Below are 21074 nucleotides of genomic sequence, written 5' to 3' on the forward strand. Positions count from 1 at the left end.
GTTTGGCTAAGCTGTCTGGCGGGGATGTTTTGGTTGGGCCTTTTTACTCTGTGGGCCACTCGACCGGTCAGGTTTGCAACTTGTTAGCCTCGACCAGCAGAAGCTGGGCCAGCCGCTACCCAGGATTGCATTTGCTTCGGCAAAGGGTTGCCAGCTCGTCAAAACCTAAGCGTTCTGTCCACTCGCCTGGTTCTCGTCAGTCGCCAGTTCAGCCGCCAGGTCCGCTTCGTAGGACGTACGCCGAGGTTCTCAAGTCGACTGCTCTCTCTGGGAAAATGGCTAAGGAAGGCGCCGAGGGGGATGGCTGGAGAGTGATGGATCGCCGTCGTCAACAGGTACGAGGTCGTTCCTCGGGTGCTGGCATCTGGTCGCTTCGCGGTCGTGCAAACTGGGAAGCCCGTGGTCGTGGTACCTGGCGTGGCCGTGGCGGTCGGTTCGTCGCGTCTGGTTCGTCGCTGGGCCTTGATGCCAGGGTGGCTGTTGAGCGCAGTAGTGGTGTTCAGTCCGAGGCAGCTAAAAAAAGGGTGGCCGACGTTGCATCTGGGGTATCGGACATGGGGAAGAAACGCCGTGAAGAGCTTTGTTGCGAAATTTGTGAAGACAATCATGTGCCTGAGGAGTGTCCGGTATTTAATGGTCCAAAACCGCAGGCAGCTCTCTGTGGTTTTGCGGGAGGTGAATCTGGTTTTTTTCAAATTCCTACCTGGGGAGCAAAGGGGGTATTACCAAGGTCGGATGGTGTCACGGCCTTCATAACAGTGAAGGAAGGGAATGTTACTGCCGAACTCGTTAAGTCTGAACTCTCTAGACTTATTCCAGTGAAGTGGAATTGGTCGGTCCAGAAGCATGCAGATGGTTTTATAGTGACATTTCCGTGCAGAGTGGAGCTTCAACGTATGATTGCTATGAAATATGTTCATACGTTGGGAGGAGAAGGTATCTTAGTAATTCAAGAGGTTAACCAAAAAATAGAACCGATATCTTATCTGCAGAAGGCCTGGGTGAATGTGTACGGGGTTCCTTTTGAGATCCGCTCATTTCTTCCTCTGTGGGCAGTTGGTTCTATTTTGGGGGCAACTCAGAAAGTGGACATGCGCTACACTCGGAAAATGGGGGTGGTTCGAATTTTGGTTGCAGTGACGGATGTGAATCATATCCCGGAATCCGCAGAAATAGTGGTTGGTGAAGGATTATACGAGATATTCTTCAAAGTTGACAAGGTCCTTAAAGATGGTAGATGGATTGACAATAATAATACGGGTACTCGAGACAGAGATGATAAGGAACAAGGTGAAAATGATGATTTTACTGAGAATCATGAGAATGATATTTTTCAGCCAGAGGAAGCAGTAGAAGACACTGTCATGGAGGATAATTCCTTACATAGTGACCCTATGAAACCACATGATGAATCTTCAGATATGGGGATAGGGGTTCAGCACAGGAAACCGTTCATTAATGACTCAGTGACATTGGAGTCAGAAGTTTTGACTTCGGTTGAGCCAACAGTTTTGAATTTAATGACCTCTACTTGCGCTGATCAGCATTTACAGCCAGCTCCTGAGGAATATGGACTGGATTCGGTGATTTGTATTGCCGATCATGCTTCAGATGGCCTGGAATTGTCAACAGGAAGGGTTGGCGTTGATGGAAATCTCAGCAGCTTGATTGATTTGGCTCCAGACTGCTCGGTTCTTGCTAGTGGATCCATCAGTGAAGAGGGGCTGTCTGTGTCCAAAGTAAGTATTCCATCTCTGGAAGCAACAGTGCCATTTGCTGGGAGAGAGATCAACTTGGCTTTTGATGATATTAATATTCCTTCTGCGGCTGACAGCTTGCTCATCGAAAAACATAGTAAGTATGCTGCTGATTTACTTAATTACCCAAAGGTTCTAGCGGCATCTCCTTCAGTACTCAAAATACCATGTCATGTGTCTGATTTTACTGAAAATACATCATTTGAAACAGAGACACGTGAGAGTACCATTCACCTGGGACATGTTAATTATTTTACTGATGTACCCCGTTCTGTCCTCCAGGTATTATGTAAAGAATTTAATATTAAAGCCAATACAAAAAATACTGAAATGAGACAAGCACTATCCTTTAGGGCTCAATCTGACAATCAAATTCTGATGGCATTGCAGGAGGCACTTAAGTCTAATTCTCTTACTAAGAGAGTAAAGACTGAAAAACTTAATCAAGGGGGTGTCATGTTAAGTGCCAGGAGGACTAACACAGATGAAGATATATTGTCCAAAGCTCAGCGTCTGGCAGCAAAGCGTAATTTAGAAATCAGTGAGTCTTCCTTCATTTCTTTTGATCCAAAAATAATTACTTCAAAATGTGAAAAGATTGGGATTTCTCTTGGTAATACTGAAAATGAGGTGCTGCATTCTGTGGTTTCTATTAAAAATATTGAGATTGTTAGGCTCACGGTTGCTGCAAAATTACCACCGCTTAATAGGGTAAATTCTTTTAATAATGACGAGGAAACCGAGGTAGATGCTGAGTTATCCCAAATTTCTGAAAGCTGGGATGATGAAGCTGGGTTGGGTGCTTTAGATCGATGTTGTGAGCTTACTGTCGCGCCACGTAGAAAGAAAGCAAATAGAGCTTTTTTAAATGGAAAGGTTAATCGTCCTTCCAAAAAGCCTATTACACCCTCTAAAATTAGTTTAAAATGAAGGGTATTTTTTGGAATTGTAGAGGTATGGGGGATTTGGCTAAACATAATTACTTATCCCAACTCTCTAGAGAACACAGACTTGACTTTATTGCTCTCATGGAGACGGGGCGTAGCTCGTTCTCAGAATCTGCTCTGCGACATTTTAGCGGGGGTGTCGATTTTCTCTGGCACCATATGCCACCTAGAGGGAGATCAGGAGGGATGGTGTTAGGTGTGCATCCGGGTGTCTATGACATCGGAGCTATTGACGAAGGGGATTTCTATTGTAAGTTTCGACTTCGAAATAAGGAAGATGGATTCATATGGGCCCTCTTTGCTGTGTATGGTCCAGCTCAAGAAGATTTAAAGAATGATTTCTTAGCTGAAGTTGCTGGTGTGTGCGGTGCTGAAACACATCCTTTTATTATAGGGGGGGATTTTAATATCATGCGAAGAGCAGAAGAAAAAAGTAATGATAATTTCAGCTACCGGTGGCCTAATTTATTTAATGCTATCATAGCAAACTTAGAATTGCGGGAAATAGAAATGGTGGGACGACATTTTACTTGGGCAAACGGTTTGGTTCCACCCACGTTTGAAAAGCTAGATAGGGTTTTAATGAGTCCGGAGTGGGAACTTAAATTCCCTAATGTTACAGTTCGTGCGCTTGACAGATCTCGGTCTGATCACACACCATTATTATTGAATGGCAAAGTCTCCACGAGCCTGGGAAATTACTATGAGTTTAAATTTGAATTAGGATGGCTTACTAGAGAGGGATTTCATGACATGGTTACTTCGATTTGGCAAAAAGAAAATAAAGGAGAAACCGCTATACAGATATGGCAGAACAAGATTAGGGCCCTTCGGCAATATCTAAGGGGGTGGGCAAAGAATTCTGTAGGGTCAATAAAAAAAGAGAAGCAACAACTTTCAGAGCTGATTAATGATCTCGATAAAAAAGCGGAATTTACTTGCTTATCGCCTAATGAGTTGAATACTAAAGCTTTTGCTAATGATAGACTTGCCAGTATTTTGAGAGAGGAAGAAATTCGTCACTTCCAGCGGGCTAAAGTCAAACACCTCCTTGAAGGGGACGATAACACAAAATATTTCCATTTAGTGGCTAACGGCAAGCACCGGAGACAAAGGATTTATTCTTTGGAGAATGATGACGGCACATGTATTGTTGATGAGGAAGAGCTTAAAAATCACATAACAAATTACTACAAAAGTCTCTTTGGGAAGCCAAATGCATCATCAATCGAACTTGATGAATCTATTATCCATGACATACCTCAAGTTTCGGATTCAGAGAATGAAATTTTAACTGCTAATTTTACTATGGATGAAGTTAAAATGGCAGTATTCAATATGGAACATAATAAGGCTCCTGGCCCTGATGGCTTTCCAGCTGAATTTTATCAAGTTTTCTGGGAAGTTATTAAGTATGATTTGTTTGCGTTGTTTGAGGACTTTCATAAAAATTCTTTACCGGTTCACAGCTTAAATTTTGGAGTTATTACTCTAATTCCAAAGAAAGACAACGCAACTAAAATCCAGGACTACAGACCTATTTGCTTACTTAATGTTTCATTCAAAATCATTACTAAAGTTCTTACAAATCGAATAGGTCTAGTAGCAGACAGAATTGTCAGCCCCTCTCAGACAGCTTTTATGCCCGGTCGAAATATTCTTGAAGGGGTTATTATTCTTCACGAATCTATTCATGAACTACAGAGGAAAAAGTTAGATGGAGTTATTCTTAAATTAGACTTCGAGAAAGCTTACGATAAAGTGAAATGGAAGTTTCTACAGCAAGCGATGCGTATGAAGGGTTTCTCTCCATCTTGGTGCGCCTGGATCCAAACAATAGTTTCTGGAGGTCATGTTAGAGTTAAAGTAAATGATGGCGTATGTCCTTTTTTTGGTACTTACAAGGGCCTTCGTCAGGGGGATCCTTTGTCGCCAATATTATTTAATATTGTTGCTGATATGTTGGCAATTTTATTCACAAGAGCGACAGAGGATAATCAATTCAAAGGTATTGTTCCGCATTTGATTCCGGGGGGTTTATCTATCCTTCAGTATGCCGATGATAATCTCTAGTACGCGTGTATACAATACTAATCTAAATCATGTTGTCGGTCATGGATGGATGAAATGAAAACTAGCTATTTTCTTTTGTCGATACAGACTACTTTTCTTTCTTCTTTGGATTTTGTATATTAATGAACGGAAATTAGTTGGTTTGTATAGACATTCCTAATAACAGCCGACGAAAATTAGCCTGGCCAACTTATGCTAACAATTACAAACACATATTCATCTGAATCAAATATATTCGTGTTTATAAGTCTACAACTATCCATCTTCTACCTCCGTGTCGTGTTTATTTGTCGCGAGCGATCCCGGTTCCAACAGTGCAATCGGTGTACGTAGTTAAGGTATCCAGAGAGTGACCATCGATCCGGCCATCGAGGACGGCTTGAATTGTTGCGGCATAAAGGACCAAGCGGCCTTCAGCATCCAACCGGAATAATCGAGCCAATGGATTCGGCATTACGGTACGGGCTACGTGCGTACCGGCGTCCGGCCCAGGAAGCGCACAAAAAAGGGCCCGATCGATGGTCACCGGACGAGGTTAGCATCATGGGTTCGCGTTAAACAAAACTGGTTTTATTCTTGCTAACCTGATGGTCTTCGTCTTGGTTGGCATGATTAGGTCGCCGACTCCTCGAGTGCACGGACGCGGAGGGCAAGGCCAAATGGCCGACACGGCGGCCGCGCCACTTCTTCTTCCTCCTCTTCTCTTCTCTTCTTTGCTGTTGGCGTTTTCTGCCGGTGCTGCTGGGCACGGAATCTTTGCCGCTGTTCCAATGGCTGCGGCCTGCGGGGCAATGCTGACCCGAACAGTAGTTTCCCGCCCTTCCTGCAATGTTTTCTGGAAGCTATATAGATCGTGACATGATGGCCACGTCGGCGTTACTGTGCGTGACATGATTTTATTCCGTCTCGCAGTGTCGGCGTGCGAGTCATCTCAAGCTGGAAGCGATCGATGTGGGCGTGTCGTGTCCCTGCCATTCATTCATCAATTCGCTCCCAGATCCGCAGACAGGCACGGCACGCGGTGCCGATCCTCAGCGATCGTGTCACGTCGTGCTGGCGAGCAGTGAGCCAGTGACTGACTGACTGCAGAGTGAAAGTTCACGCAGTGTCCGAGTCGACGTAACGGCGGAAAAAGGTCAAACGGCAACAGGCACTTGTATCGAGAGGCTTTTCCTTTCTCGTGATAACCATAAAGGCCGAAGAAGCAAGACCGATCTCGTCTGACAATGCCATTGCAAAAATAAGAGGACTATATCCAAGTTCACCGCACATAAATATAAATACTGTTTGATTCACTGCCTAACTTACCATATTTTACCTAATTTTTTCATCTAATGTTAGTTATTCAATTCGAACGACAAACCTTAAATAAAGTGTGACATAATTTGACACGAACCAAACATACATAATCTGCTAATGGCTGCTGCTACTTATCTAAGTTCACAGCAAGATGATATAAGTTTCCAAACTAACATAAAGAAAATCTCTCTAAAAAGAAAGTAAAGAGATAGAGCAGAAGCAAATGAACTGTGAGGTATGAGGATGTGCATTCACGCTTTTCTCATCTGACATTTGGACCAGAAACCCCAGCTTTTACAGAGTGTATCCGGGGTGCATGGTCCACGCAGAAGGGAGGTTGCCGTTAGCAAGCTGCACAGCATCGTTAACACTACATTCATTTTTTTTTTGGTTCCTGTGCTCTGCAGGCTGCAGCTTATAACTCAATTTTTTTCAGCCTGTGTATGGAAGCAGTATGGCAGCAAGATCACATGAATGAACGCACCAAACATCTCCCATAAATTATTCGTAGGACGCCAGCCCCCACCTCCCTCCATGCCCGGCATGACGCATGGTCTCTCTCTCGCTTCGCTCTCCCCTCCTCTTGCCATGGTCCATGGACATGGGGCATATTTGGTTCAGTTTTTTTCTGACCAGCTTTTCTGAAAATATGGCTGTGAGGAGAATCTAGCTGTGGGGAGAATCTGAGTATCATTACGATTACGTATGGAGAAAGATAAAGTTGTTTATAGGGCTTAGGATCTAGAAAGTGACGGATTTCTACTATTACAACGACTCAACCGATTATGTGTTTATGTTGATTTTGGATGATTTTTGCCCCAACGAATTTTATAGAAGCTGCCTGAAAAGCTGAGCGTTTGGCAGTCTGTAGCAGCTTTTGTTGGCCAGAAGCTGCCAGAAGCCGAAACAAAAAGGCCCATGGCCCAGAGGTCCTCACTCCTCCATCATACGCATAGCATTACCTCAAAAAAGAATAACTTATAGGCATAGCACGCTGGCAGCTGGTACTACAAAAACAAAAGCAGGCGTCATTTTTCTTTGCCTCCCTCTCCACCTTGTTTGGCTGCCTTCTTCTTCTCCCTCCCTCCCTCCCTGTACGAGCTGAGCAGCAACGTGACTAGTTTTAATGTAGAACAAACATCACAGCGAGGGAAAAAAAAACTCTTCCCTCACTCAGAGATTCGCCACAAGACCACAACATTTTTTAGTTGTTTCACTTACTACTGAGCAAACATCACAGTTTTTTTTTTTGTTGCTATTTTCCTTCGCATCTTGTAGACAGCCCTTCCTTCAGTGTGCTACAGACAATTAGTAGGTTCATCCAGCAGAAAAACGGAATCCTCGTTTTGTTCTGGTCACTCTCGGTTCAATCTCCCAAAACGATCCCGCCTTCAGTAGCAGCAAGCTTCCCATCTTTCAAGCAAGGTGAAGATTCAGCAGCGGGGAAAAAGGTTAGGTCTCCAGCGATGGCGGCGGCGCTGGAGTGCTGGTCGGGGCGGCCGAGCACCGATGAGGAGACGGTGGAGCACGTTCTCATGAAGCCCCACGGGCGTTCAGATGACTCCCTCCCGACCTGCGCCGATTCTGCCCGCGCTGCCGGCGAGCCGACGCCGACGCCGACGCCGGCGCCCCCCAAGAAGTGGCAGCGGCTGGGCCGCAACTTTGCCGGCGCCATCGCCGCGTTCAAGAACACGCTGAACCTGGATGGCGGCGGCGGCGGCAGCGGCCTCCCCCGCGACCCATCACCGCGAGCCGAGAAGCCGCCACCGCTCCTCCTCCGTGGCCTCGCGCAGCTCTACTCCCGCGGCGCCGCCAACCAGCAGCTGCCAGAAAAGCTCGTCGCTGACCTCCGCCGCCACTTCGACGCTCTCCCCAACAGGTCAGTGTCCCAAAGTCGCCACCTTTCTGCATATTTTTCCCCCCTTCTACCACTACCCAATTCTGCAACAAAAGCGAGGTGTATATTAGTCAACAGACTTTTTTTCCTCTTTGGGTGAAATTTTGCAATTCTATAGAGAGATAAAACATTCCAGTGCCTCTATCGATGACACAAATCTGCTGCAACCCGAGATTAGTTTCGTAAGCAACTAAGAGACGGATCTCTGTTCTGCCATCTTTGTTTTTAACTTCCAGAGATCACAGACTTTCGTTACCGTGTTTATGATTAAATCAAGCACGTAATTTGATATCTAATAAGCTAAGGTGACAGTGCATCTCTCTCTGGCTCTGCTGAATGGTTGCTGACATGCAGAAATTTCGATTTTGCAGCTACGCACAGGCAGGATATGACATGAAAGATGTCCTCCTGCATGCCCGCCTTGCAGAGCAGGCGACAGGTGAGGATCAGCCTGCAGTGAACATTGAGGAAGTTCATGGCAGAGGAAGTTGTGAAGAAGGCACTGTTTTCCAGCTAACATTTGCTTGCACAGCCCCGCTCTCATGGCAGTCAATGTCAGGATCACTAGACAGCCCTTCGTTCTGTTGCAAGAAGATCCAGATCTTTGAGAAGAGAGGGCTGACACTTGGCGTCGTCATGATACTTGTGCAGACTGGGAACGAGGCGCTCTTCAAGAACCAGGTTGAGTCCGCGCTGAAATCGGTAGTAAAGAAGCAAAGAAAGAACAGTGGTGGTGTGAAGCTACCATTTGGGCTCTGCGGTTGTCAAGAAGAAGGATCAAGAAACTTCGATGAGGAGTCGATGTTTGATCCAGATGATGGTCGGGTACTCGACAATGAGCCGGCGCACAGACCACAGCTTCCCACTCCCCTACCACAGGCATCAGTCTTCGTCTCAGTAGATGAATGGCAAACCATTCGCTCCGGTGGCGAGGAGCTTGGTCGCTGGATGCTGCGTTCCGAGGAGATCGAGTTCGTTGATTGGTTTGGCGCGAATTCATTCAGGGGTGTCTATAAGGGAAAGAAGGTTTGGGTCAACAAACTGAGGGGCTGTGACATGGGGAGTGCTTACGATGTCGAGATTCGTCAGGACTTGCTGCAGTTGATGAGCTGTGGCCAAAGGAACATCCTACAGCTCCATGGCGTTTGTTTCAGTGAGAACCATGGGCTATGCATAGTAACGAGGATGATGGAAGGAGGATCGGTTCATGATATTCTTGTGCAGAGAAACAAGAGGCTGTCCCTCCGAGACACGGTTAGGATCGCTCTCGATGTCGCTGACGCAATGGCCTTCATGAACGGCTATGGCATCGCGTACCGTGATCTCAATGCTCGGAAGATCCTGCTGGACAGGCAAGGGAATGCTTGCCTTGGGGATATGGGCATTGTTACCCCTTGTAGTAATGTTGGTGAGGTCACCGAGTACGAGACATCTGGGTACCGATGGCTGGCTCCAGAGGTTAGTTTTCTTGACTTGATTTACTGAAAATTCATACTGTTGTCTATAAAGCAGTCTTTCGGAAAGTAAATGCTCAGTTGTAGCTGCTAGGGGTTCTTGCTGAACGAAGCTGCTCTATTTTTTAAACTTCTAGTTTCCATCTGCTATATATTATGGAATGACCAAGAGGTGTTACGGTGCCTTTCTTCTACAAGTTCATGTTTTCTTGTAGCACATTAGCCAGTCAGTTACAGTTTTTTTTTCTTTGTTCTTTGGCAGTCACTAACACAGTAAAAATTGTTGGAAAAGGCAATCATCTAGTCGACAACTATGCAAACAAGTTATCTACTATCTCATTTTATACCGATCTATCCTTGCTGAAAAAGTTTAGTGCCATGGTGTCAACAGATCATTGCTGGAGATCCTGAAACCGTCTCCGAGACCTGGATGAGCAACGTCTACAGCTACGGAATGGTGCTCTGGGAGATGATCACCGGAGAGGAGGCCTACTCCACCTACTCGCCAGTGCAAGCAGCTGTCGGGATCGCTGCCTGCGGGCTGAGGCCGGAGATCCCCAGAGACTGTCCTCCTTTCCTGAGGTCACTAATGAACAGGTGCTGGGACAGTTCCCCTTTGAAGCGCCCTCAGTTCTCTGAGATCACATCCATCCTACAGAGGCAGAATGTTAGATAGTTCTTTTTTGCCCCCCTCCCTCTCTTCCTTTTCCTTCTATATCATATGCTATATATCAGTTTGGCTTGGGTGTCTGCCTAATCATGCAGGAAACTGCATCTGAGAAAGTATAATATATATGCGCAGAGGCTTGTTATTTATATTATTGCTCACATCTCTTATCCCCTGAAAATATCAGTCCATCTTGAATTAGTCCACACAAGTAGACGTGGACATGAGAGGGCGTGAGGGATTTGATGCCAGGATCTAGGGGGGAATGATGAAGGACAGTGTTTAGAACAACCTGCATAGTGCTTAGAGCTTGTTTGTTTGGAATTATAATCTATCCAGATAATAAATGAGATTATATAATCTAAACAGATTATAATCCCAAACAAATAGACCCTTAGTATTAAGAGATAGGACCATGCACAGCAATGCTGAATCTACTGGAGGCGGGTCTTTGGGACAAGTCAAGATCTGTTGAGATTCCCACGGTCTGACCTGCTCAAGATTGCAACGTGGCGAAATCGGGGTCAAAATCGGGGAGCCGCTCACCTCTCATGTCCACATCTGCTTCTACTCCATCCGTGTGATTGGTTACCCGCACCATTTAATCCTGAGCCATCGTATGCATTGACTTTATGCAATCACATGTTTAGTTACCTGTATATGGTAGATGTTGGTTGCATGAGTAGATGCAAAACAATTTATTTTACATCTATTTTTCTGCATCAGCTGCTACGCCCAAAACACGCGTACCTGGCTGGCCAGGCTCGCACCCGCCCGGCTTAGCGCGGCCGGGGAACCAATCAGCCCGCATGTGTCTGCCTGCCTGTGCTCACGCCATGTGCTTCCATGGCCATGGCGACCTCCCTATAATTGGCGTCTCGTTTTTTTGGACCAGTGGCCACCTACGACTTTTGTCATGCCGCATCCTGATAAACGTCTCTGATTCCATTTTCGCCATGCCCTCCATCTGGGGGATCCTCAGTCCTTTAGAACGTGTAGATGATTGTGCCACCCACTTAGGGCTTAGTTATTATTATCCCATATGAATTAAATAAGATTAGAAAAAATATGAAAGATTTTAACTTGTTTAAAATTTAAACTCATTCAATCATATCCAATTCACATGGATTGAGAGCAAAACGATCAAACACTTATTATTTGTAGTGTGTTTTACTCCATCCTAGTCTTCATAGATGTGATGAGGTGATCTACCGGCGTGAATTCATGCCTTAAATTTGGCATGATAGTTCTATTCTTCCTATCTATTCCATGAACCAAACAACAACAACAAAAAAGAATAGTTAGACATTGTACTAAGGAGATGTTTGAATGCATTAGAGCTAATAGTTAATGGTTAAAATTAGTTGGAGACATCCAAACACATTAGCTAATAGTTCAACTATTAGCTATTTTTAGTAAATTAGTTAATAGCTAATTACAATAGCAATTTTTTAGCCAACTAATTATTAGTTCTAGTACATTCAAACAACCCTAAATCATTCACCAAACCCAACATGCTGCACCTGCCGCCGTGCATGGTGCCATCCAACCAGCTGAATACGGTGCGTAGATCTGAGGCTGTGCGCAACGCAGCCCCCTCGTCATCCCCCTCCCCTTGCATGGGGCTGTAGGGGGCACTCCACGGCCGCAGCGGTGCCCCCTACAGCGCCCCTACGCGCCGACTCCCTTCTCTCTCCCCCCAAATCTAGCGTGTTACTGTTCATCACCCTACACACTGTGTTGTGGGTCCACGAGTAATTGTTAGTAGATAAAAAATTGATAATTGATATAAAAAATGATATTTTATAGTTGTAGTGGGGTATAGGGGAGTATTTAGGGGGAACCGATGCGGGAGATGAAAAAATAGGGAGGGAAATAGGGAGAAAAAGTGATATAGGGGAAAAAATTTAGAGATAACGGTTGCGGATGGCCTGAGTGACTGAGTCCACACTTGGACACGTACTGATGAGGCGAAGGCTCCCAAAGTAGAAGCTATTGCTGTACTGTACTGCACTAGAACCTACAGGGATGCCTAACACGTGATAAAAAGACGGCATCGCGAAGGGCCACGCAGCTATCGTCTCTCGCTGAAACGCATTGACGCCTTCTCACCTCAGAACCAATCGCCCGTTCGCTGGCAAGCGCCAATCCAGCAACTGCAACACAATCACCAACTTCAGACGACATGATGTACTCCCTCCGTCCAAAACAGTGCAGGACTCCCAACAAATATAAATCTGACCAAATCTATTTGAGGAACATTATTAATATTTATAATAAAAAAACGGTACATGACTCCAGCAATTTTAAATTTGACCAAATCTATTAGAGGGAACATCACTAACATTTATAATACGAAATAAACATTATAATAAATATCATCAAATGCATAAATAGTGTTTCTTTTCTGTAAACATAATCAAACTTAGAAAAGCTCAATTGTTGAAAACCTATGCATTTTTTTTGGGACGGAGAAAGCACATTGTAGTGGTATAGCCTTGTGACAGAAACAAGGTCTAGAAAAGGATATCAGATTAATATCTTAGCACACCCAGGACAGAAATAACGGCAAGTCTGCCAAATGTATTCTGTGAACCACTAGGTGAAAACATCATCATCATCACCATTCACCATCTTAGAGCATACGGCTAAGTCACTTCAAGTTTGAAAAAAAAATATTGAGGGGGACAATTGTGGTGAATAGCTCCTTGGTGTGCTATTCATCCACCATTAAAAATTCCATGAGGACAACAAACATGGGAGATCATGAACTCGGTTTTTCAGCCTTTCTTTCCTTATTTGCAAAGATCCCTGGAAGTAAAGCTCTCAAGATCTACTCGGAAATGGGGCAGGATTCCTCAAAAGCTTGCTGCTCCTTACGGCAGAAGTCGAATTCGTTGGTGTAGTAATACATGCAACCAGCATATTCATCCATTTCCTTGGGACACTTTTGATGAAGTTCTTTCAACCTGGGAGTGTAAATATTAGTAGTCAAAGATGGCATAGGAAGGACAGAAGTGATATAAGTTTAATGGAAACCACAATGTTAAAGCAAACAATGTCGAACAAAAAAAAGGTTATACAAGGGAATATAACCTAGAAAATACATGTAGCGTTAACAAACAATGCTTAGAAAGAAGCTGTTATGAATCCTGCTGCGATGCGCATGACGGGGAGGCGTACACCACGAAGGGTGAGTTAGTAGGGTGGATCGAGTGGAGGAGCGCAGGGAATAGGGCACGCAGTGTGGCGGCTGAGGAATACGATCACCAGGGGGCGTGGGGGTCGCCACCGTGATCAAGCAGCCACCCACGCAGGTGCGACTTCTTTGATAAAAAAACCCTATTACAATCTGAGGCACCCTTATAGCTCCGGGGCCTAACAACTCAGGAGATTATTAAGGAGATAAGCTCCAGGGAACAACTCCGGAGATTATTAAGGACATAAGCTCCAGGGAGGATAAGCCTCCTTAAACTTCTCTAACACCCAGCCGCCATCTAACAAATGGTTGGGCCTAATTATTCTGGCACCTGGCATATTGCCGGCCCACAAAAGAGTCTATAACAGAAGCATACTCTACACATGCTATTCAACTAAAAAATAGCTACACCATTGGGTGGTAATCTGCACTTCATTTCAGAATTAGACAGGATAATAGGATGCCCCTCCCACAAAATACCCAAAAGAAAATGAAATTCCTGGTTGATTTTGGGATGAAAAGATAGGTCTGCATGTTATCAATTACTACATTCTAAAATATGTTGGTTTAGTTTTGTTCTAAATAAATCTTCTTTAACTTTGATTAGGTTTACCGAAAAATATATTCCATCTACAGTACCAAATAAATACAATAATACATTATCAAGACACATTTCAAGGTGGATTTAATGAAACTAACTTTATGTTGGATATTGGAGCATTTTTCTACAAACTTGGTAGAAATTAGAGAAGTTATACTTAAGACAAAACTAAAACAACCTACATTCTTTAACACATTGATTACCAAACAAGAAATAATAAAAACACATACTCAATGCCTCAACAAGTGTCGTATTGTTGAACATGCACTTCTTTGGTGCATGTTCTCCAGCTTTTAAGAATGACAGGTGGCCTATGCAACTCAATACTCCGGAATTGAGGATCTGGTAGATCTCAATAATATGTCAACACTGATAATGTACTTTTCTTTTTCTTACTTTATGTCCTGTGTAACCTATAAGCATTAACTCCCTGGTCTCAATGCCCAAGAAGAAGGAAAAGACAGCACTAATTCAACCACTTCAGGTTTCTAGTCGATAAATTGATAAACTATAAGGGGTTCATTTTGACAGGAGCCAAACAGAGTAAGATATCAAGCCAGGTAGAAATCACTAGTTCTTCATGTTATAAAAACATGTGAATATGTGATGATGTTGAATGAATTTGCGAAAGCCTTTTCTCATTCCATTTCCTCTCAATAAAATGTACTGTCTAAAAGAAAGTATAAAGTTGGTTAAGGCACCAACAGTTCCTCCATTGCGATTCATGGTGTTAACGCAGTGTCATCACCATCTTATCAATTTAAACTCAGTGTCATAAACTAGTATATCCCTGAAGGTGGATTCTTGTTGACTTCAGTGCAAATTTGCATTTCTGAGTCACTAGGGCAGACCCACTGCAGAGGTTCCCACAAGAGTGAGGTCTAGTGAAGGGATAAATTGAGGCTGAAGGGATAAACCGAGGCAAGCCTTCCCCCCACAAATGTGGAGAGGCTGCTTTGCACACGCGACCTGATGACTATGTGAGATAGCTCTCACCACTGCACCAGGCCTGCTCTTTATCCCTGAATCACTTGCTGTCATTATATTTAAATTCACTTGTTGTGGATTTTCCACAGTATAGTAGTGTACTCATGGTGACATATGATTTTCGGGCCACAGAAGAACAATCTAATCACAGGATGAGTATCAACGGTGGATAAAAATTTAACGAATGCAGCTCAGATCAATTAGGCAGAAATGTGACCTTAGCTGCAAACAGCAAGTGTCATCACGCTAATTTTCTTACTAAAGAGCAATGTGGAAAGCAATTGCAAGGAAGATCTACAAAGCAGAGAAGTTCTTAGCCTTCTACTGGAAGAAGTGGTTGTGTGGCACAACTAGGGTTTCCGGCAATTGGTTCTAGCTAGCCAAGCTTCCAGTTTGGGACAGTTGCACCAAATCAACCATTGTAAGATGATATGGTAGGTACCAGTTATATGCATTTTAGCTGTAACGACCAAGTACAGAGTTAAGGATTACAGTCTCTTGTTAGCTATAATTTTATCATCTTGGCAATGCTTTCTAAGGGCTTCACCTATTACATTTTCTCCTCCTGAAATCTATTTGATTATGGTCAATAAAATAATAGTCAAAATGAGATAAAGGAAAAACTAAAAGCAGTATGGTTCAAGCAAACGTGTACTGTTGAAAATGAGCATACCAGAAGCAGAATATGAACCTGAGACAACATTCAGATATAGAAAAGAATTTGAATATCAAGTAACAGAAATGTTACTAAGCTAAATACCAGGTTTTGTGTGCCTGTAGCCTTCCTATCATAGAACTTAAGGGGAACTCACTAAGGATATCGCAGTATTTATTGGCTGCAACTGCAAAGAAGGGCTGTTGTTTGGATGAAACCAACCTAAACAATCAAGGTACAAAAACCTTTGCTAAGTTTGATGGATGGCCCTGAATCCAAATGAGCTGTGAGCTGTCTAACAATGAACATAACCAGTTCAAAGTGCTCTAGCTAATCTGTCCAGCCCCTAGCGGGGGCTAAAGGCTACAGTAGCATCTGGCCATAGCTTGACATGTATAGGTTGCCGATTATTCTAATTTGCTAGTTCATTGGCTACAACCACGTATTAAAACCTGCCCTTATGGGCATGCTTGGGTCTTTTTAGTTTCCTTCTCGTCTTCTAAATATAATGACCCTCAGCTCTCATGCGCGTTGAAGAAAAAAAAACTAGTGCATCCTTGCAATGCAATAAAAAATCTCTAATACTGTATTATATATGAACATAATTCATAATTTTCTATCTTCGTCGAAGTTATCAAATCATGTCTCTGCATAGCATTTGCATATACTGCTGATGGTTACCCTGATAAGGGATGGCAAAAAATGCACACTAGTTACCAGATAAGCAATGCCAGGTAGCTGTTCAACTGTATCATCAGTAACCTCACAAACCGCTTCGCTAACGTACCGAAGCCTAAGGAACAGAATGATGGAAGCGAGTCCAATCGAGCAGCAGGGGATCGGACGGCGCAGGTAAGGGGAGAACGTGGCAGACGAACTCACAGGCTAAGGACGCAGCTTGTGACCTGGCGACCCTTCTCGAGGCACTTCTCAGGATTAGGGTCCTTCTTCTTGCAGTTGAGGAAGGCGACGTTCTCCGGGCGGCACCGGACTGCGATGTGCTTCGACGCTGCCATCAGCACCGACGACGTCGGGATCGGCTCCCCCAAAGCGTCTACGGGCGTGCTGCTCGCCGACATCGCTGCGTGCGTGGTGGCTTCGCCGGGGCTCCTGGTCTTGGAGATCTGGGGAAGGAAGTGGGAGAAGCCGAAGCGAGACGGCCACACCTGACGGGAAGGGAGGACGAGACGGACTGACCACTGACGGCAGGGATGAAGGTGGGGACAGGTGGTTCCTGCCTTCGTGGGCTTTACCTGGGCTCATTTGAAAGTTTTAGAGCAACCTACCAGGCCTCGAAAACCCTCGGTCTCGCGTAGAGGTAAATACTCGTCGGTTAGGAGCATTATATTCCGATACACCCATCACAAAAAATTATACGGATCCAATTATCCGTATACAATAGTGAGTATAAAATCTTACTCATACTCATGCCCGCACGGTTAATTTTACCTGTCGGGTAACCCGTACTCACTAAGAAGATCTCAAATTCTAATATTCTGATTACTCAAAATGTCAATAAATACAGAAAATAATTTCAACTTAAAATATAACAAACCATACGATTACATAACTTGATAGTTAAATAAATAATAGTCGAAGAAAGGTTTTATTTTAACCAAGATGGGCTTTATTAGATAATAATAGTGGTATTATACGGGTATATTTTACCCACGAGTATGTCGGTATGGGTAGTACCACCATATATGTCTATCCAACTGGTAGAGATTTTTGCCCAATAACATACCCACGGGTATAGAAATTATCCTATACCTACCTACATATCAGGTAAAATCAATCGTGTAGTCGAGTTTTGGGTACCCATTGTCATCCCTAATCTCGTGAGAGTCCCTATTTCTCAATTTCTAAGAAAAAAGTAGCTAAAACCAGTTTTTGACTGGTAAATATATACTGGCCTTATTTGGTTTGGTAAAATTACTGTGATTTCCACCACTTCCGGACCTATCCATGTGGTCTTTTTTTGGTTTCTACCCAATTTTAATATTTAATGATTATTTAAAAAATTCAAATATACAAATATGAGTTCAATCTATATCCAAAATTGACAGCAAAGAAAAATGAAGAGAATAATTGAATCAACTACTTTTAAAATAAAGTAGGGGTAAACTTGCTTTTGTCTAAGGAACTGGGTTTCAAACACACACATACACTTTTTTCATAAAACAGTTTACAGAAACTAGGGATGGAAACCAGTTTCTTATAAACCTTATAGGAGGTTGAAAATATACCATGTGTGCAAAATTGCATACAGGGAGTGGTATTGTACTTGTACATGTCAGGAAGGTTAACACTACAACATACCGACATGCAGGCATTCCAGCCAGGTGAGCAATAGAAAGCATGTGTGGGTTGTTTTTGCTGCAATAGCTCTTTCACGAGGCAATTGCTACTGGTATTACCTTATTCCACTGAGGTTGGAAGGGCAAATCCCTTGCGCTTTGTGCTCACCAGTCACCACACAGCCGCATGCCTTGCAAACGTTGGCTAGATCGGGCGTATTTCAAAGAGCCTCCGGACTCCGGTGGAGATGATTGCTAGAGAGCTCAACCGCACGCGATGGTAGCACACCTCGTTTCCTATGGGCCGGATTACAAACAAACTAGTGGGTTAATTAGCCTATAATCTACTAGGTGAGTGCCCGTGCGTTGCAACGGCAACATATAATATCGTAATGAATTATGTACAAATGTGTGTTTCATTGTTATAGTAATATGTTCGTGCTTTGAACATAATCATATTTGATACAAATAAAAAATATATGTGCTATACACATTTGGATCTTCTATACACATAGGTGAGTGCCCGTGCGTTGCAACGGAACCGTATAATAACACGATAACAATATATATTATAGGTATGTTCCCGTGCGTTGCGACGGAAGTAAAACATTTGTATGAAACATTGATACGGAACGACAAACATCACTATAATATGCAAATCCGTGTGGAAAACATTATCAATGTCACACAAATTATTTCTAAAAAGTTAATTTATAATTTTTAATTACAGACAAATGTGTCGACAACCGTACACTAATCAGCTAATCCTTTTTAGCGATATCGATAAGTCTCTGTTGTATATTTGCAGGGATGGCATATCGGCACGAATTATCCTCATAACTTAACAGATCAATCACAAAGTTCTTTCGAAGAGTCTTTGCATCCTACAGACAAAGACATAAGAGAACAAAACATATTATCTTGTAGAACGAGATAGCTGGAATGTAAGTTTTGAACATAAAACGAACGTACTACACTCACCCCAACAAATTTCAGTCGTCTGTCATCACCCCACATGGCCATAGCTTGTAGAACGAGGTAGCTGGTATTAAACCTATAGAATAATATTTGGGCAACTATGTTTTATACAATGATTATCATAGAAAAAATTTAAACTGCTGAGAAGGTGGTACGAAGAAAATACCCTCTTAAGTCAATTGGAACACCAGTCTGAATTGTATGTTCCCACTTAAAGATATCCTCCGCCCATCCAGAACGTTTCTTACTGTAAGCAATCTTATATTTTTTTGAGGCCATGATAATCGCTTCCGCGAACGTCTTGTATGGCATGTGTTTACACCAATCTCGAGTCGGTGTAAAGTCGATAAAAGTCACATGCTTTTTAACATGATCTATTACGAAAAGGGCGTGACATCCATTGAATTTCCATGACATAAGAACCTGCAAAATATCAGTCATTAGGATCCTACAACAGAAGTGTCCTTTATAAATACATTCGAAATGAACACATACTTACATATCTACAACCCGTGATATAATAATTCATTGATGGCCAACAATCGAGTGTTTTGGCTAATTCTTCTGTTGTAGGATCCTGATGGTACTTTGGAAGTTTACCATAACCAACCATTCTTCCATTCCTGCATCAATTAGCAAAGTTCAACTGCTAGAAGAACTGAAATAGAGAAGAATATTTAGCTACATAGGAGACTTCATCGCAGGCCCTCACATAAAATTCCAGATTACATAATATTCTTCCTAGTTTAATACCACAGTAAGGTAGTATACTCTTTCCATGTACATATAAAAAACAATAGGTATCATACTATTTAGTGATGTGCAAATCAAATTAACATGGGGAAATCAAAGAATTAGCAAAGCCTCAGTTAGGGAAACATGCAGACAACACATGAGTTGATCAAATCACATGTTTTGGTCACTGATTGGTATACTAATAGGAGTTGCTATCAGTAAAACAGAAACTGCATTACCAGGTGCCAAAGTTCATTTGTGCCAAAGTTCATTTGAGTTGCAGGACAAAGTTCTTTCAGCAAGTTTTAGAGGTCAACATTATTTCTTTCACTGGGTAGAAATTTTGCATCTATGATAAATACATTTCCAACATAAACTTTATAGTTGGACCCTCAGAATGTTGATGCTCTAGTAGCACTGGCAATCAAACCTTCTGCAGAAAATCTTTAGGTCGGAAGAGGAAAAAGGAAGAGCTCTGAAATTGAACAAGGAACGTCGTCTAGCCCAGGTAATGCTAATGCGAAATGCCCTCTTCATCTGAAGAACTCTCCTTAAAGTCACCCTATTTTCTTCAGCATCAAACAGTAATAATTAAAATAATTCTATGGATACCTCAAACCTGGACACCTAGTTCCCCTCACAGAATAAGGATTCCTGCCTGGAGCTCTAAAACTGTAGTTTCCCTCACAGAATAAGTTGCAAAACTAAGAGGCGAATCCGAGAAATTATCAACCTCTAGCAACTAAAAACATGCCTCCCAATAATATACCCACAAAGAAAGCAAATTACTTCCTGCAAAATGTATAGGTCCAACGTGGGAGAAATGTACCTGGGAGAATTGACAATGACTGGAAGAATGTGAGCTACACAATCTTGTGGCTCCAACAATTTACCAAGAGCAGCACAACCTTCAACAGCAGGAGGTATGATATCCCTTATTGCAACAATCTGCACCGAAAAATGAACTCACTTCAGAAACATCATTCTCACAGCTAGAGCCTAGAAGTCATACTTGAACTTAAAACTTAAACAGCTGAGGCACCTCGAGCTCAAGTTACTTGAACTTAAAACTTAAACCAACAGTTCAGGGCAAGTTTAAAAGCACACACTAAAAATCCGTGGTAAAAACAATGTGGTACTGTAGAAGGTTTGTTCGTTATGCAACAAGAACAACAGTACAGATTGCCACGGACATTCTAATCCGTGGTAAAAACAATGTGTTATGCAACAAGAACAACAACTGAGGCACATCTGGAATACAACCACAATTAGAATGTCCGTGGATTGATTTTGGTTGTTGCACAACACAATGAGAACTGCAAAAAACAATGTGGTACTGTAGAAGGTTTGTTCGTTGTTTACTGAGAATCAGGGACTAATGAAACATGATGCAGTTGATTAAGGAATTTAGAAGATAATAAGCACCAACTAACAACAAGAACGTATATGCCTCCATAACTCCATGGAGAACGAAATATTCAGCAAAGTCTGAAATGAAAGGGGATGGAGGAGCGCGACTGGTAAAAGT

At 42.9% G+C, this 21074-nt stretch overlaps 3 protein-coding genes across 4 annotated transcripts; 2 read left to right on the top strand and 1 right to left on the bottom strand.

Moving 5' to 3' along the window:
- Positions 1-79: 79 nt before the first annotated feature.
- Positions 80-6635, top strand: LOC103639263 (uncharacterized). 2 transcript variants are annotated; one of them, XM_008662023.4, is made up of 4 exons: positions 80-1854; positions 1969-2039; positions 2148-2298; positions 5690-6635. In XM_008662023.4, the coding sequence occupies exons 1-4, from the start codon at positions 276-278 to the stop codon at positions 5842-5844; spliced, it is 1956 nt and encodes a 651-aa protein (XP_008660245.1). In that variant the 5' UTR covers positions 80-275; the 3' UTR covers positions 5845-6635. The 2 variants fall into 2 exon arrangements, with proteins under 2 accessions (XP_008660245.1, XP_008660244.1); XM_008662022.4 differs by lacking the exon at positions 5690-6635 and adding an exon at positions 4302-5646.
- Positions 6636-7188: 553 nt separating this feature from the next.
- LOC100280156 (putative protein kinase superfamily protein) lies at positions 7189-10242 on the top strand. The gene is given in 3 exon segments (NM_001153088.1): positions 7189-7955; positions 8345-9431; positions 9819-10242. Coding segments are annotated over 3 exon segments (1785 nt in total). The 5' UTR covers positions 7189-7542; the 3' UTR covers positions 10104-10242.
- A 2337-nt stretch (positions 10243-12579) lies between these two features.
- On the bottom strand, positions 12580-16830 carry LOC100382870 (NADH dehydrogenase [ubiquinone] 1 alpha subcomplex subunit 8-B). Its single transcript, XM_020544104.1, has 2 exons — positions 16419-16830; positions 12580-13063 (listed from the first exon to the last, which is right to left on the bottom strand). The coding sequence occupies exons 1-2, from the start codon at positions 16613-16615 to the stop codon at positions 12928-12930; spliced, it is 333 nt and encodes a 110-aa protein (XP_020399693.1). The 5' UTR covers positions 16616-16830; the 3' UTR covers positions 12580-12927.
- Positions 16831-21074: the final 4244 nt, after the last annotated feature.

The sequence above is a fragment of the Zea mays genome, chromosome 9, assembly GCF_902167145.1.
Source record: "Zea mays cultivar B73 chromosome 9, Zm-B73-REFERENCE-NAM-5.0, whole genome shotgun sequence".
Classification (NCBI taxonomy): Eukaryota; Viridiplantae; Streptophyta; class Magnoliopsida; order Poales; family Poaceae; genus Zea; species Zea mays.